Genomic DNA, 16,857 nt, shown 5'->3' on the forward strand with positions numbered 1-16,857 from the left:
TAAACACTTTCACATAATATGTGCCCACAGCAGTTTCAAGGATTCTCCAGTAAGAATCCTTTCTGTTAACTATTTAATGCGTTATATGCGTCTAGTACTGCAGAAAGTTTGTGTGCAAAATTGAAAAGCTTTCCATCATTTTACATAGGACTTCGGCACAATTCTAATGCATACTCGCTGCATGTGTGAGAAGTTTTCTGTTTCTTTTACATGCAATTCCCTATTAAGTTATCATATATGTATGTATGTAGTAGTCACTTTTCAATTAAATATTATTATGCGATAAATAAAAGTGTTAGATAATGCAAAGAATCCTATATTAATATCGCTAATGTGCAGAAAATGTGTTGATTTTTCTTTAAAATTTTATAAGTGTATTGGCCCTGTAGTCAAATGTACCAGTTGTAAACTACCTCACAACTAGTATGAACCGCATGCCCAACGAGTCAGCGAACTATGTTTTTTCCATGGAATAAACTGGTATTTTTATAACGGGGATGTCCTATTAGATGGCAATTGTAAGATTTCGGTCAGAAATATACCAGTCTCATACTAGGCCAAAATAGACAGAAAAATATTGGACCGAAACCTCTACTTTGGGACTTAAAAAATAAAATGAATAAAATAAAACAATAAAAACTTTTGATTAAGTATAATTTAAAATATTATACATTTTTATTATTATTCCGGTTATCCAAAGAAACATGATTTAATTAATAATCATTATGAATATTAGTCATTATTTAATAGGTCTGGTCTAATTGGAAACAATATATCCAAATAAAAGTTATAATATTTTGTGTACTTTATTGCATTAAACTGTCGAAGTCAAGTAAAACCGGGCACGAATAAATCGTTTTGTACTTGGTACAAGTCTGGTCATTTTTGACCTAGTTCGGTTTCAGTCAGGAAATTCTAGTTGTAAACTAGTATTTTTCCTGACTAGTTTGGGATTTCACTGCAGGGGGAGAATGCGATAGGCCGGTGCTGCTGGTTTCGTTCCTTTCGGAACGGCCTCGCTCGGCTGGGCTCCGCTTCCTGTGTGAAGGTACACTTAAGGGCTGTACCCTCGCTACAGTGTCCTTCACATCAAGATAATTTTGTTTGGTTGAAATTGAAAAGATAACAAGGTTTTATTGGTCGAAATTAGATAGGCTATTTCATTGATTATCACAACTTTGATTAAGTGATGTTGGTGACCAGGGCCGAAGAAAATAAGCAAGAAAAAATCCATTTTAAGTGCTTAGATAAGCACTAAAACATGGGTAAATATGCTTGCAAGCAATAACAACAATGCCTTCCCGTAGAGACAAACCATTGGTTTTAAATTTTTGTATCCAAGTAGGGCTGAAGAAAATAGGCAGAAGTTACGGTTAAATAAAAAAATCTATTTTTATGTTGTTAATTGTTACAATTTCTTGAGTTCGACGAATAAAAAACGTCCAAGAAATGTTAAAGAAAAATTTATTGAGTCAAATTTTCTTAATCAGTACGAAGTTCTTAAGAATTTTGCTACACTTTCTACTAAAGTTTGCCAAATTTTCTTTGTGAAGAGTACAAGGCACCCTTGTTTTTAAAAATATCAGCCCGTTTCAATATTTTGTAAGTGAGATAGCGGTATCGTTAAAATTAAGCTTGGAAACCCTGAATAAGCAAAATAACCAATTCCAAGCGAAAGCTTAAACTTTTCGGCCCTGTTGATGACTCCTCCCTATTTAAAAAGAATTCAATTGAAGTAATGTGGTGAAGTGTAATAATTTTGTTGATGTGTTGATAAAAGAACCCTCTATTTTAATCTATAGCCTTAAACTGTAAGTTTACTTTTTAAATTCCTGAGACGTACTTCACCTTGAGAAGAATCAATTTTGCTAGTCCTTTATAAGACTAAGAAAAACCTTTTGAAAATCTATCCGAGGTCTTTTTCAAACTCCTAAAACTAGATAAAATTAGTTTGGGAATTAATGGTTGTAACTCGTTTTTTCATGTAAAAGTTGATTAACAGCTAAAATTTAAGTGGTCTGTCAAACTTGGTAAATTTAAAATCCCACCTTTTGTTTTCATATTTTGCATGAAATGTGTACTAAACTATGAGAAAGGAAAATGACACACAAATAAGCAGTGTCCTGGTTTTCTTTTGCTAAAGAATAATAAAAACTGTTGTTTACGCGTGAATGTGGAGAGCCACAGAAATGCCACCATGCTCCATAAAACCCAAAAAAAAAAGAATGTATGTATTTATTTATTTGTATATGTACATATGCATGTTTCAGTGAACTGACAATAACGCGTAAACATGGTATGAATTTTGTTAGTAATTCCCCCATGCATATAAGTGCATTAGGGCGGTCCTTAAATATAGGAAGTACATTTTTTCACCAGATTTCCTTAGCCTCAACTCCTACGTCGATGCTACTATAGTCGAAGATATCATATATAAATTTTGGTCAAAGTTAACATTACCCTATGAAGACGTCTAAACCGACTCCAATCGGGACCAAAATTTACATTTGATTTCCTTGACTTTAGTAGTATTGATTTTAGGTATTAAATGAAAAAAGATATATTTAATTTTTTGAGTCCATAGAAGAATCTGGATTGGACCCCTTTGCGACACGCCTTAATCGACTCTAATTGGGACAAAATTTATATGTGATATCTTCGTCAATGATAGTATGGATTTTGGGTAATAGATGAAACAAATAATAATGTTAATTTTTTGAGTCTCTATAGAGTAATCTGAACTTTGACTCTGAGCGACACGCCTTAACCGTCTCTAATCGGGATCAAAATTTATATGTGATATCTGTGATCGTGGTGTTACCGATTGGGGGGGGGGAGGGGGTAAGACTGAAAAAGATCATTCATTTGATTTAAGGACCACCCTTATGTACATATACATGTACTTGTATATCATCAAGAACTAAGACACGACCAATACAGGTACATATATATCTCTCCATTCCCTTTTTTAAAGGTACTCTTGCCAGTGTGCAAAAAGATCTAGTTTGGAATTTTATGGTAGTAATATACTTGAAAAGTTTTTAAAAATAAGGCAGCAATTTTGTCAAGATATCGGATGAAAAATCATATGTATTGAAAACCTTATTGTGTAACCTTAATACTTTTTAAAACTTTGGTTTGCTTTTTACAATATGAGTTGAGGCCAAAATCGCTCCGTCGGATACTGTAATAGGCATGAATATGAAAAAATTTGTTTGGTTGAAATACTTATAAACATGTATACAATCACAAGATTTGTTGTGATTGATGTTGCTCAGGCTGCAGATTTAAAACGTGCACGTGTCCACCTCGAATCGAATGCTTGTTCTAGATTCTGATAACCTAGGTACTCAACAAAGAAACTTAGTGCAATCAGTTTTTACTTTCTTTCCACAGACTTAGCTAATCAGATTTATGTACGAGCGGGCATGAGCACGGAGCGAATTCCATGGGGCATCTACATGCACTCAGATAAAATACATATGCACATATCTATGTATGTGCATTAGGGTGGTTCAAAAATTAATGTGTAAAGTCGGAATTTGTATGCTCTCAACCACTAGATTTTTCTATACCGAAAAAAATATAACACTATTTTTTATTTTGCAGTAAAAAAATATTTAGAGAAAGTTTTCCAAGTATGTATTTTATATGGGGAAACAACAGCATTTCGTGGAAATGGTATTAAATTCTTAAAATTCAATAATTTTCGATCGGAAGACTCTGTTTCTCTGCAGGAGGTTCCCTACACTAATACCAAATTTTTTATTTAACCATTAATAACTTTAAGACCTCCAAAAACCCCGAGCAATGCAATGGTAAAATAAACAATTTGGTATTATCATTGAAAGTTTCCAGAAGAGAACCAGAGTTTTTTGAACGAAAAATATTGATTTTCAGGAATTCTATATCATTTATGTGGAAAGTTTTTTTCCATAAAAGTTTTTGAGCGCCTTGAGCGACGTCTTAATATTTTTTTATTTCGAAATAAAAAATAGGGGTATAATTTTTTCGATATAGAACAATCCTATGGGGGTGATAGCATTAAAATTCCGACTTTGCTTTTTTTCGACCACCCTAATGTTCATATATATGTATATGTCACATGATTTTCTGCAAAATTAAGAGACAGTCTTGCAAAGCGCTAGTTCCGCCCTACATATTTCAGAACTATCTCAGCAAAACGGCTGCAGAGTGGGTCAGTTGAAACTTGAGGTGTGCTAGTTACGCTGTCATCAAAGTTTCTCACATTTAGCATGTGAAAGCTGAGAAGTAAATGTACAAATTTCACTTATCGTACACTCCCAGAGAAGACCTCAGATTCTAACACCACTGGTCGCGAGCTCAAATCGCGGTGGAGGCAGTTTCAATCTGCAAAAGAAAATAAAAAACTAAGATACATATATACAAAACCGCGTCTTAAACTTTTTTCCCATAAAAAACTTATTGTGCCAGATCTGTCCAAAATGGAACCAGTTCTGAACGAGTTCTAAAGTTCTGCCGAGGGGAGACAATTTTCACTTCGTAGGACATCGCCATGTTTAAAGATAGTTGAAAGCATTGATTTGGGAAAGATTAAGAACCAGTAAAGGCCCTAATCAAGCTAGTTTAGGGCAAGTACTGAACCAGTTTGATTTGCTGCATGGCTCCCTGTAGAGAAACCTCGAACGGCTGAACTAAATTTATAGTTTAGTACTAGATCTTCATCGCAAAAAACGAACCTTTCCAATAGTAACTAGATCGCCACCAGTTCAAAAGCACAGATGTTGTACTTAAAATAAAAATTATTTTTAGAAATCTATATCTAAAATGACGAATTTAGAACTGGTTCGAAACTATAGAAAAAAGTATGCAGCGGGGACTTGTTTACTTTAGATGGTGCTTTGCTTAGCGGGTTTTTCGTTCAAATACGCTTTATTTCTGCACTTCGAATGCTTTTTCATAGTTTGGTAATACAAAATTAAAATTTGTGTTAACATTTTAACATTTGGGACCTTCTGGAATCTAACCAATAACAGCAAGCACCTCAGCTACAGCACAATTCGATTTATATTCATTCACACAAATTCGATTTGAGATTGAAAACACATTTCATTGCAAATAGTTAAACATCATGTATCCATTTGTGCGAGTACACAAATAAAACTAAAAGCTCAATTATGCAAGACTTATACTTGACTTGACTTGAAAATTATTTATGTGGCAAATGAGACGCGCATGTATGTAGTTACCCTAAAGACCAACTTCACCAAGAAACTTGGAGAACAATAGCATTTTGACTTCCAAGTTAAATTTCTAAGTTCAAAGAGAGCCGTGAGAGAATCATGCTGCCATTTCATTTTTTCATAAAATCCCTACAAATATACCACATAAATATAATTTTTTGTATAAATGTAATTCATCTGGCAACCGAAAAACAAACAAAGTTAAATTCAGTAAGTTTATACAAAAACAACATTTCAGTTAAAAAACACTTCTGCGCGAACTTTTGCTTCTTCTAGATTACCTAGCGCAATGTTTTTAATACAAATAAAATAATACCATCAATTGAGACCAAATTGCTTTGACTCTAAGATAAATCAATAATAACAAATAAATATTTTGCTAAGTATTTGGCAGAGCTTCTCCTCTAATTTGTGGTGCGCGTCCTGTTGGACCTACAGTTTTACGTCGCCTCCGAACGGCAAATGGTTTTTATTGCCTGTCAAGGGGCGAACACTTTTAGAAAAACACATTTCTAATTTTAAATACTGCTCGGGCCACCGATGGAACGAGGTCGCATGGAGTGGTAGTACACACCTCTCTAACTACCCATCTACAGCGAGCGTTTCTAAAATAAGCCAGTAAAAAAAGGTATTTACCATCAAAAAGTGTTCCATTTCTGATTTTAGATTCATCATCGAAATGGACTTGCAAGTTTTTTATTCGAATTTCCACTGCAGCATACCCTCAAAATATATATGTTGCATTAGGGAATGCACTGTCAGCATCTAAGCAGAGTTTTCCTTTGTCTTTATACCCATTTTGTATATTTGTATATATCTGTATTCAAACACATACCAAACACATTCAAACACATTTATACTCATATAATCTCTGAGTTATGGTGCATCCATTTGCATTACCACCACATGAAACAAAAACTAAGATTTTAGTAAAAAGCTTAAAGCGATAGCATGCATGTACATACATATTTACATACATATGTATATGTGTGTTTGTTTTGTTAAATAAAAGCGTGTTCTCATGACAATGAGGCTTAACTACACATGCATATGTATGCTGGGAAGGTAATAATAAATTTCAACAATATAAATTTTCATTTAAAATTTCAAAATTTGTAAAACAAAAAAATGTTTGTATGTTTAAAGAATGAATGGTAGCAAGGATTTATGGCGGATTATAGCGCATTTACTTCTACTTACTTTTTGGTCGTACTGTTTGTTGTTAGTAAGCAGTATTTCGTTGTTTTTAATTGCGAATTTATATGTTAATGAAGCGTTATTTGCGTAAAATATGAAAGATGCAGAAGAGACATAAAAGGAAAGAGATGGAAATGGTTGATTTAATTAAAAATACCGGCAACTTAGGCATATTTGTAAATACATATATATATATATACCTCGAAATATTGTACATATCGACTGCTGAGTGGAAGATCGACTTATCTCGGCAGCCAGCTCGAAAACGCTCTATCTCAAAAAACTTTTCAAGAACGGCCTATTTTAGAATTCTTTTCTAAAACGGCCTATCTCAGCTGCCGATTCAAAAACGCCCTATATCAACACATTTTCAATACATTTTGAAGTGAGATAGGGCGTTCTTCAACCAAATTCTGAGATAGGGCTGTTTTTCAATAAATTTCTGAATTAACGCGTTCTTGAAAAGATTTTTGAGATGCGCGATTTCGAACTGGCTGCCGAGATAGGTCGATCTTCCACTCAGCAGTCGATATGTACCTATGAGACATTCTTTTTCATATCGGACACCAAATTTGGTGGCACTCTTACGAGTGAAATAAGCTATCACGTGTTCGAGGATTTTTTTTATATATTTTTTTCCTTCGGAGATATGATCTGTCAATGTTTGCATTTTTTCGTTACTCTGACTTATCATGTACTACTTCAAATCATTATATCTCGGGTTGTGTGCATCGTAGAGACTTCATCGTTTTAAAGCTAGCAAAATTTCTGAAAAGGTATCCAAAAAAGGAAAAAAGTTTGTGGCAGAAACGGATACGTTTCTGGCTGTTTTTCTGAAATTTTCCTTATTACATTTTTCATTCATTACGCTTTTCATGGTTCGAAAACAAAAAATAAGCAAGTAAGAGCAGCGCTGTCTTCGGCTATGCCGAACGCTTCATACCTTTCATGAACATCAGAAAATTTTACTTTAACAGATTATTACATTTGACAAAATTTTTATATTCACAGCATACATAGGTAGAGGAGTTACATATATAAAAAATCACATCTAAACAATCAGAGGTATGGAAGATATACCTTATAATGATGAATGAAAGTAGAGCCAAATTTCATTTTCCTAGCTGCATAAATTGAGGAGTTACAACAAAGAATCTCATATCTGAACAATCACTTGTATGGGGGCTATAGGTTACATTAACCTGATTTTTGTAATTTTCACTGCAAGTATTCTGTTAGTAATGGGTGAAAATAGTACGAAATTTCAAGTTCTTAGCTGCATAAATGGAGAAGTTATAACGAAAATTCGCATATCTGAACAATCAGTTGTATGGGTGCTATATGTAATAGTGGCCCGACTTTTCCGGTTCCGACAAATGATTAAAACATTCTAAAAATACACTTAAATATTTATCAAATTTCAGTCCGGTATCTCGAAAACTGAGAGACTAAGTTGCATACAAACAGACGGACAGACGGACATGGCTAAATTGGCTCAGCTCGACATTCTTATCATTTAAGTATAAATTTTTATGGGTATCTTCTTATTCTGGTACTTACAAACATCAGACCGAAGTTTCAATACCATTCTGTGCTCATAAAAGGTACAAAAAATAAGGAAGCGCCTGACGGCATTCAAATTATCGGAAATAGCCTCCCAATATTTATAAAAGAAGTAAAGTCCAAAAGAAAATCAATAAGAAAAAAATGCATTGCCTATCAAAATCCACTTGTAATAATTTGAAATATAGGCAGAAGCGAATCGTTAGCTTAATTCACAAAGGCCCTAATCAACACATATTTCAAAACTACGTTTTTCACAGGTTTTAGTAGGATGTATTAAAATACACTTTCAATAAAAATTTTAAAGTGTTAGTACCAAAAACAACGGAGTTACAGGACACTTTTTAGAAAGCCCGAACTATTTTTGATACTCTTTTATAATAGGGGTATTCTCTGAGTCTTGCAAAGCCCTTGCATGGTGCACAGATTGCACGGATTGCACGGTTAAAACCGGTTTTCGTATGGGACAGCTTTGCAAACCGTGCAATCCGTGCACCGTGCAAGGGCTTTGCAAGACTCAGAGAATACCCCTAATGTTTTTTGCTTCTGTCAAATAAAAAAATTGTTGGGCCTTTGTGAATTAAGGTAACAAAATTCCAAAAGTTTACTCGATACTAATTTTTTATCGCTGATTCCGTATTCCATTATATATTTTTCTTATTTGTTAGAGCTTGCGAAATATTACGAAATTGGCGAATTTTCGGTTGCAAAATTTGGAAATACCTATTTTTTCATAATATGGAAAGCTACATGCTATTGGTAAAAATGTTTTACGCATAATTCGACAAAATATATTTTTCAACAAAAACAGGAATTTTTCCGAAAAATTTGCAAAATCATTTCATTGGAAAACGCATGATTTAGACTCAATTCCGCATATTGTTTCAAAGAGTCAAGGTGGTATGTAAAAAATTGTGGATAATATCGCAAGTGTGCGTATTTTCGCGCTATGAGGAGGGGTTGGAGTGTTTAGGACATTTTCAAAAAATTGTGTCGGGTTTGCATCACACAAAAATGGCAGTCCTTATTTTCTTCCATATAAAAAGAAATTTCCAGCATTGTCGAGCACCCTTTATATGGAAGAAAATGCATAACACCGTCAGCCAAACAAATTATTAAGAATCAACGCAATCTTCTAGACGTCTTTAAAGTTGTACTTTAACCTACTATTGGGTTATAAGACCGTATCTCTCTCTCTGTGATTTTCTTTAACAAATCAAATTCGTGAAATATAAGAAAAGATCACCGAGTATTTTTTTGGAGCTCATAAATTTCAACCTTTTTTGTAAGTAGCAAATTTTATTATTATTTACTTTTTTTGTAGACGAAATGTTTCTTATATCGCGAAATACAGCGCCCAGCTGCGGCGCCCATACATTTCTTTTCTATTTTGAACATGACTCCCAAAATTTCAAAACGGTAAATCTATGACTTTTGGCTGTCGACTCCTAAAAATGAAAGACTTGATGGAATAATAGATTTTGTTTGTGGTAATATAAGTTTAAGACCTAATGACAGATATGTTGTGGAACGATTTTCTGTCATCCCTTGTCAAATTTGGTTTGGAGAAAAACCAGTTTCGGTGTTGTGCCATCTTCAGTATAATTTTTCGTTCAGAAATTAAACGCCGAAGCCGGTTTGCCTCCAAACCAAATTTGACAAGGGATGACCGAAAATCGTTCCACAATATATCATACTCCTGCCCTGTCGGAAACACCAACAACCAAAATGAGAATCTAATGATAGAATTTGATAAATTAAAATCATATTTTCGAGGCCTAACTCAGAAATTAAGCCTAAAGTGGACACAAGTTTTCCCAAAAAGAAAGCGGTTTTTTACCATAAATAAAGATTGGCTCGAATTTCAAATAGACTTGTCCCAATTTTTATGTTCTAAGTTTGGTAAGACGACTTCTTCTGCTGGTTGGCCAACTAAATTTTGAGGATTGTTGCCAAAAATTTAAAATGAAGAAGGATCCACTTTTTTTGACCGCTCAAGTATTACTGAAAAATCGACGCTGGTTTTTGTAAATTACACTTGTTATATCGCCAAAGTCATCACCAAAAAAAAATTAAAATTATTAAAAATCAATACGATTGATCGCTTAAATCTTGAACCCGTTTAACTAGAATTTCATAGCCGACGTTCCTGCATAACCATAATTTTCCTAAAAACTGTGATTAAAAAGTTTAAAATTTTATTGAACTTGGGGCTTTTTTTCTAATGAAAAAATTGTGTGGAAAACTACAACAATTTACATATGGTAGAAGCTATAGCTATTATTTCGGATATCATCGCAAATATTTAACAAAATTTACTATGCACTCATTTTAGATCCCCGGTGTACCTCATATTATCTTTTTGAATTTAGTAAAACTTAATTAATTTGTAAGAAATATGAAATTGCATTATAATGTTTGTGTTTATGCCGTGCGCAAGTACTTACAAAACGATTTAATAAATTGATGAAAACTTTAAAGATTTTTTAATTTTATGGTAAATAGGTAGCGGGTCGCTATTCGATCTTGCCCATTCCATGACCAGAAGAATTCATTCAAACATAATTTGTGCAAACTTTCATCCCGATATCTATCTTAGTTCTTAGAATAAAAATTAAATTGCGTTACTAGAGCAAATTGTGCAAATTGTGCAAACTGTGCAGTGGTCCATGTGCTGTACGGAAGGTTTAAATACTGCTGCTCTTGATGCTGCGCTACATTTACCATTACCATAAAATAGCGAAATAGGCAGGAAAAGGCACTAGAAATCGCAAAAAAGGCNGAGGTTTAAATACTGCTGCTCTTGATGCTGCGCTACATTTACCATTACCATAAAAAATTAAAGAAAAATATCTTAAAAAAGGCAAAAAAGGGCAACATCAAATGTGCATATATGGAATAAGGGAAAGCTAAATCGNTAAAAAATTAAAGGAAAATATCTTAAAAAAGGCAAAAAAGGGCAACATCAAATGTGCATATATGGAATAAGGGAAAGCTAAATCGTGAACATTCGTAATCGAATATACTCTATTCCTTTACCAGAAAAAGGCAATTTACATAAAATCCGATCCCTGACCATTACTTTGCACGTTTACATGAATACATGGAGAGGCCTTAACACTAGTAAGGCTCAAAAATCAACATACATTGAAAGACAAATAGGGGTAGCTTAACCAAACTCTTTTAAAATTAATTTTAGTAACAAAAATTTCTGTTTAAACTTATTCTTAAAAAAAAATATATATATATTTACATTTTTATATTCTTATTTCTGTAAAAGTTCGGTTATCAAAATGTGCCAATTAAGATGCCGTGCAATAAAGCCATACATCGGTAATAATGCCATATTCTTTATTTCACTTTACATTGAGAAATAAAGCCATATTCTTGCGTATAGTCTTGGAAGTGAAATAAAGCCATTATGGCGTTATTACACCTTTGAGAAATTTTTGTGTAATGTTTATCTAGTGCACAGCTAGTGTGCATATGTACATAAAGTAACTCGGTAATTCTCTAGTAATTTCCAAAACAAAAAAAAACGTCCCAAACTGTCAGGAGGGGTACCAATCGGCGCATTTTTATCCCTGTATTAACAATTCGGAGGTGGGGGGTTTATATTGTTAACCGTGTAAAATTTATTTAAAAAATACTCTTTTGAAATGTTGCTCCTTTCTTTTTTGAGTAATTGCACGCTCAAAAATGCATGAAATTACCAATATTCTCTTTTGAAACACTAGTAAAATATATTATTTAAAAAACTTTTTCAAAAAATACATTAATTTTACAACAAAAGGTTGTTTATTTTGTTATCTAAAGACAAGTAAATAATATTCCCGAACTGAAACGAGAAAATGCAAAATGGCCTAAAGTGCTGCCACTTTATTTATATTCCAAAGTAATCCAGTTTTCCTTATATGGCGTCTGCAATATTGAGTACTTTTCGGTTTTGTCATTAGCAATTTTATACACACCTTAAATTTATATAAGTGTGTAGTGTAAGATACAGATTTAAAAGAAAATCTCATAGATATATACATATGTATATATATATATATTAATTTGTATAGATATATGTATGTACGTATGTATATGAATGAAAGTCGATACGATGCACATTAACCTGAAGTATGTATAAAATTGTTAATAACAAAAACGAAAAGCACTCATGCTCATATAAGTACATATATATAATGTCGTTTAAAGTACAAAGCGTCGTCGTTCTGCAAAACCGCGTAACTGAAATTTTTTTGCCAAAAATTGGATTTGCCCACCGAAGCTCTTGGCTCAAACCTTATCCATTCGTGCTGAAATATACTAGCCAGAAAGCGATTGCTTTATAAAAGAGAGACCAATTTTGAAACATGAGTGTTTTTACTCTCCACAAGATAATTTATGCAACCTCATATACGCGGTTTTGTACTTTAAGCGTCGATATATAAATGTATCTTACCGATTTAACTCCACGTCTTTATTTTCTACTAAATGTGTCTTAACATCTGTCACCTTTCTTATTTAACTTTGCCCCGTTCTCTCATGTGGGCAACTTGCTATCTTAACATATCACTTACAAAATGGCATCAAGCCAATCAGATCGATCTGTACGCAATGTAGATGGCGCGGCAAAATGAAAACTGAGTTGTCAAACTGCGAAATGACAGCTGATGTTAAGACAGCGATGGTAAAATGTTCGGCAAGACAGATTTGGTTTAACTGTGGAAATTTGCGGTCACCACCTGACATTTCTGTCTTACCACAGCTTTTTTAACAGAATCTGTAGAAGGTGGAGATGTGGGATGAAAGAAAACCTCATATATTTACATATGTGTATCATCAAAAGCAAGAAGAATGAACAAAGCAACACTCCGGACGCGTGGTGCGGAGCGTGAGCACGGCGCGGGATGGCGAGCCAACGCGGACCGCCGCTAAAGAGACAACATTTACTTTTTGTATTGAAATAAGATCGTACGGCTTTATTTCTCATATGTTAAATTTTTGCTTATGGCTTTATTTCACTTTTCCCATGGAATTAAATCCATATGGTGTTATTTCTCGATGTGAAGTAAAATAAAGCCATATGGCGTTATTTCCCACGGCTTTATTGCACGGCATCATCAATTAACACTAATTAGCCTGATAAATCGACGTACCTTGGAAAACGGACAGGGGAAATTTCACCCAACTACTTTTGGCAACAAAAAAATTTTAATTATTAAAATTAGAAACTGTATATGCTTTTTAAAGATAACATAAAATTAAAATTTTAATTTTTTTATTTTAGTGAGGCGAGCGGATATTGCTGGGGGCAGAGATGTACCCTTTTTAAAGCCGCAGTAGCACGCTCCTGTTCCCTTTGGTGAGTAGACTCTGCAAGGTTGAGTTCCCTGAGGCTGAACGCTGGCTTAGTTCCAGCACTGATGCCGGGCACACACACTGTCGAACCTTTACAAATGGCTATAAAACTGACACTGGGTCAGGATTTCGTGTCTAGATCGCTTTTATCTTGGGAATATGCATCAGTTTACGTGTCAGATGAAAACTTTTTTTTTTTAATTGTGTTGGAAAAAATAACTAACTTGTCTTATTCTGGGTGCCAGTTCACTTGGTAATACCTGGAAATGAGGCGTCCAGAGAGGCCTCAGACCGAGTATTCCTCGGTNTTAGCCTGATAAATCGACGTACCTTGGAAAACGGACAGGGGAAATTTCACCCAACTACTTTTGACAACAAAAAAATTTTAATTATTAAAATTAGAAACTGTATATGCATTTTAAAGATAACATAAAATTAAAATTTTAATAATAAATATTGCTGGGGGCAGAGATGTACCCTTTTTAAAGCCGCAGTAGCACGCTCCTGTTCCCTTTGGTGAGTAGACTCTGCAAGGTTGAGTTCCCTGAGGCTGAACGCTGGCTTAGTTCCAGCACTGATGCCGGGCACACACACTGTCGAACCTTTACAAATGGCTATAAAACTGACACTGGGTCAGGATTTCGTGTCTAGATCGCTTTTATCTTGGGAATATGCATCAGTTTACGTGTCAGATGAAAACTTTTTTTTTTTAATTGTGTTGGAAAAAATAACTAACTTGTCTTATTCTGGGTGCCAGTTCACTTGGTAATACCTGGAAATGAGGCGTCCAGAGAGGCCTCAGACCGAGTATTCCTCGGTCCGCCACCATTTATCGCCCTTCCATCTCCAGCTATCGAAACCATCGTCAGAAACTCTATGTATGGGCACGTCAAATGTTTAACCGCATGTTTGTTCGTATAAGCGCACTTGTGCAAACGGTTTTATATCTTTGTGAGAAAAATTGTTGTTTTGTAAAAAGGCTAACGGAATCCAGAATGTGTGAATACCAATATTTTCGTAATTAAAATATAAATCGATTTAGATTACTCAAAAAAACTTTCCGCACTTATTGGCGAGGAGCTAATGGGACTAAGAGGTTGTACCTCAGTAACCGCTTTATCAATATCTATCAAATAATTTTTAGCTTATGTAAGTAATTTAAATTGCCATTTTTTTAACCGAATTAAACCACGGTTTATTTTCTTTAACAGCTCGATTCTATACACTTGATAAATTCAACATTTTTTATCATTTGTGAATGTTGTATTAGTTATCAATAACTAGGATTCTAGCACAGAAATCAAAAGCTCTTGTCTTGATAAATCATCAATATTGAAAATACTATGGACAAACGTTTACAAATTAAAATTTCATATGAAAATTAAATATTGACACAGAATGCGAACTGAGATTTTCCCTGATAAAAGTCTTGATAAAATTTCTTTACAAATAAAGTATCAAGAAAACACGGAATAAAGTTTGATATCCCTCGAACTTAAGCTTCCTTGCCTTTTGTAGAATTTATTTTAAATGCACCTTCATAATCCTTTATCAAAATTGCTTTGGGGAGAAATAGTTCTAAATGAACAAATACACCGAAGCCAGTTTCATCAACCCAAATTTGACAAAGGAATGACACCTTTTCATTTTAAAATAAATACATTTTACTCGACACATCTAACACAAAGAAGTGTTTGTCGAACATGTTTATTCTTTGTCATTTGGCGTACTGCTACAATGCGACTAAAGTAATTCGAATGGTCAATATGTCATTAGTTGTTTGTTAAGTGTTACTAAAGATCTATGGCAATAACTTTTTGACGAAAAAGTGGAAAATTTAATTTATGCCGTAATCTTGATATGAAAAATTCGTATCAGTGATGAAAAAAGTGCAACCAATCTCAATTTTCTTTAGACACGCATGCAGATGGTGTGCCAACTTAGAGCAGGGATCGCACGATTTGTACATTTGTACATTATCACAGTTACAGAGTGAGGTTGTACGGACATTTTTTTATTGTGCTGAACTCATTATGGATAAAAATGTCTAGACAAAACCACTTTGTGACTGCCAAAATATACAAATCTGTACAAATCGTGAGATCCCTGCTTTAGACTAAACCCGTATATTTGGCTTCATAAAATATTGTAGCATTAATTTTGATTTTCTATTAACTGTAGCTAATATCTATACCTAAAGAAATACTGTTTAATTGCATCAATATATCGACACCTTCAGAGCATACCATGCTAANGTAATTCGAATGGTCAATATGTCATTAGTTGTTTGTTAAGTGTTACTAAAGATCTATGGCAATAACTTTTTGACGAAAAAGTGGAAAATTTAATTTATGCCGTAATCTTGATATGAAAAATTCGTATCAGTGATGAAAAAAGTGCAACCAATCTCAATTTTCTTTAGACACGCATGCAGATGGTGTGCCAACTTAGAGCAGGGATCGCACGATTTGTACATTTGTACATTATCACAGTTACAGAGTGAGGTTGTACGGACATTTTTTTATTGTGCTGAACTCATTATGGATAAAAATGTCTAGACAAAACCACTTTGTGACTGCCAAAATATACAAATCTGTACAAATCGTGAGATCCCTGCTTTAGACTAAACCCGTATATTTGGCTTCATAAAATATTGTAGCATTAATTTTGATTTGCTATTAACTGTAGCTTATACCTATACCTAAAGAAATACTGTTTAATTGCATCAATATATCGACACCTTCAGAGCATACCATGCTAATAGCCCAGTTATGCATACTTAGCGTTGCATGAGACTTGTCACTTAAGGAATCTGTTAAATGGGCTTTGCGTGTAAGCGGTTCCCTAACGCATGGCACTTAACATGTAGAATTCTGTTGGGTTTTGATTTTTACGTAAAAATGGTATAGCAGTGCAAGTATGCACAACTGGGCTGTAAGTCACCTTAGACTTAATCAAACATAGCATAGTAGGGTTTGGAGTCTCGATATCTATAGATATAAATGCTACAAAAGGAAACAGATAAAATTGCGATCTATATTTTTTGCAAATGGACATGAAAGAGGTGATGCAAGCAATGCGGTCCGGAAAGTACAATGAGGTGATGTATGCAAGTATGTTAGACCGTATCCCAAACCTAGTTAAATTTTTTCCCAGCAATTTTGAACACTCCTAGGGCCGCCAGACCGAACTTATTTTCGGAGTAACGAAATTTAGGGAATAAGTAGCATTATATGTGGCCGCCCTATTACAGGTAGTAGGTAGGAAATGTACGTAAAAAAAGTTTGCTAAAGTTTAAGCGCTGATTTTTATATATGTTTTACAGAGTATCATCAAAAATCAACTTTGAATAATGCCAGGCACCTTCCGTTGGCGGTAACTTCTACTAGACGCTTTAAAGTTCACGTAATCAATAGTTATTGTTTTCCAATCAAGTTTTGTCAGACGCGTATATACATGGCGAATGAGTAACATAATTTGCCCCTCATATTTCATACAGAATACTGAAAAATGTTATTTAGAA

The 16,857-nt window shown here is 34.0% G+C and overlaps 1 protein-coding gene across 1 annotated transcript in view; it reads right to left on the reverse strand.

Annotated features, from left to right (window-relative positions):
• The window catches only part of LOC108365246 (uncharacterized), an 81,086-nt gene that overhangs the window by 41,661 nt on the left and 22,568 nt on the right, over positions 1-16,857 (reverse strand). The window contains exon 6 of the mRNA XM_017619238.1: positions 6,426-6,437. Coding sequence (XP_017474727.1) covers positions 6,426-6,437 — 12 coding nt within the window. The remainder of the gene's footprint in view (positions 1-6,425; positions 6,438-16,857) is intronic.

This window comes from Rhagoletis zephyria, unplaced genomic scaffold (genome assembly GCF_001687245.7).
Source record: "Rhagoletis zephyria isolate East Lansing unplaced genomic scaffold, Rhagoletis_zephyria_1.1 Rzeph_scaffold_01815, whole genome shotgun sequence".
In the NCBI taxonomy this organism is placed as follows: domain Eukaryota; kingdom Metazoa; phylum Arthropoda; class Insecta; order Diptera; family Tephritidae; genus Rhagoletis; species Rhagoletis zephyria.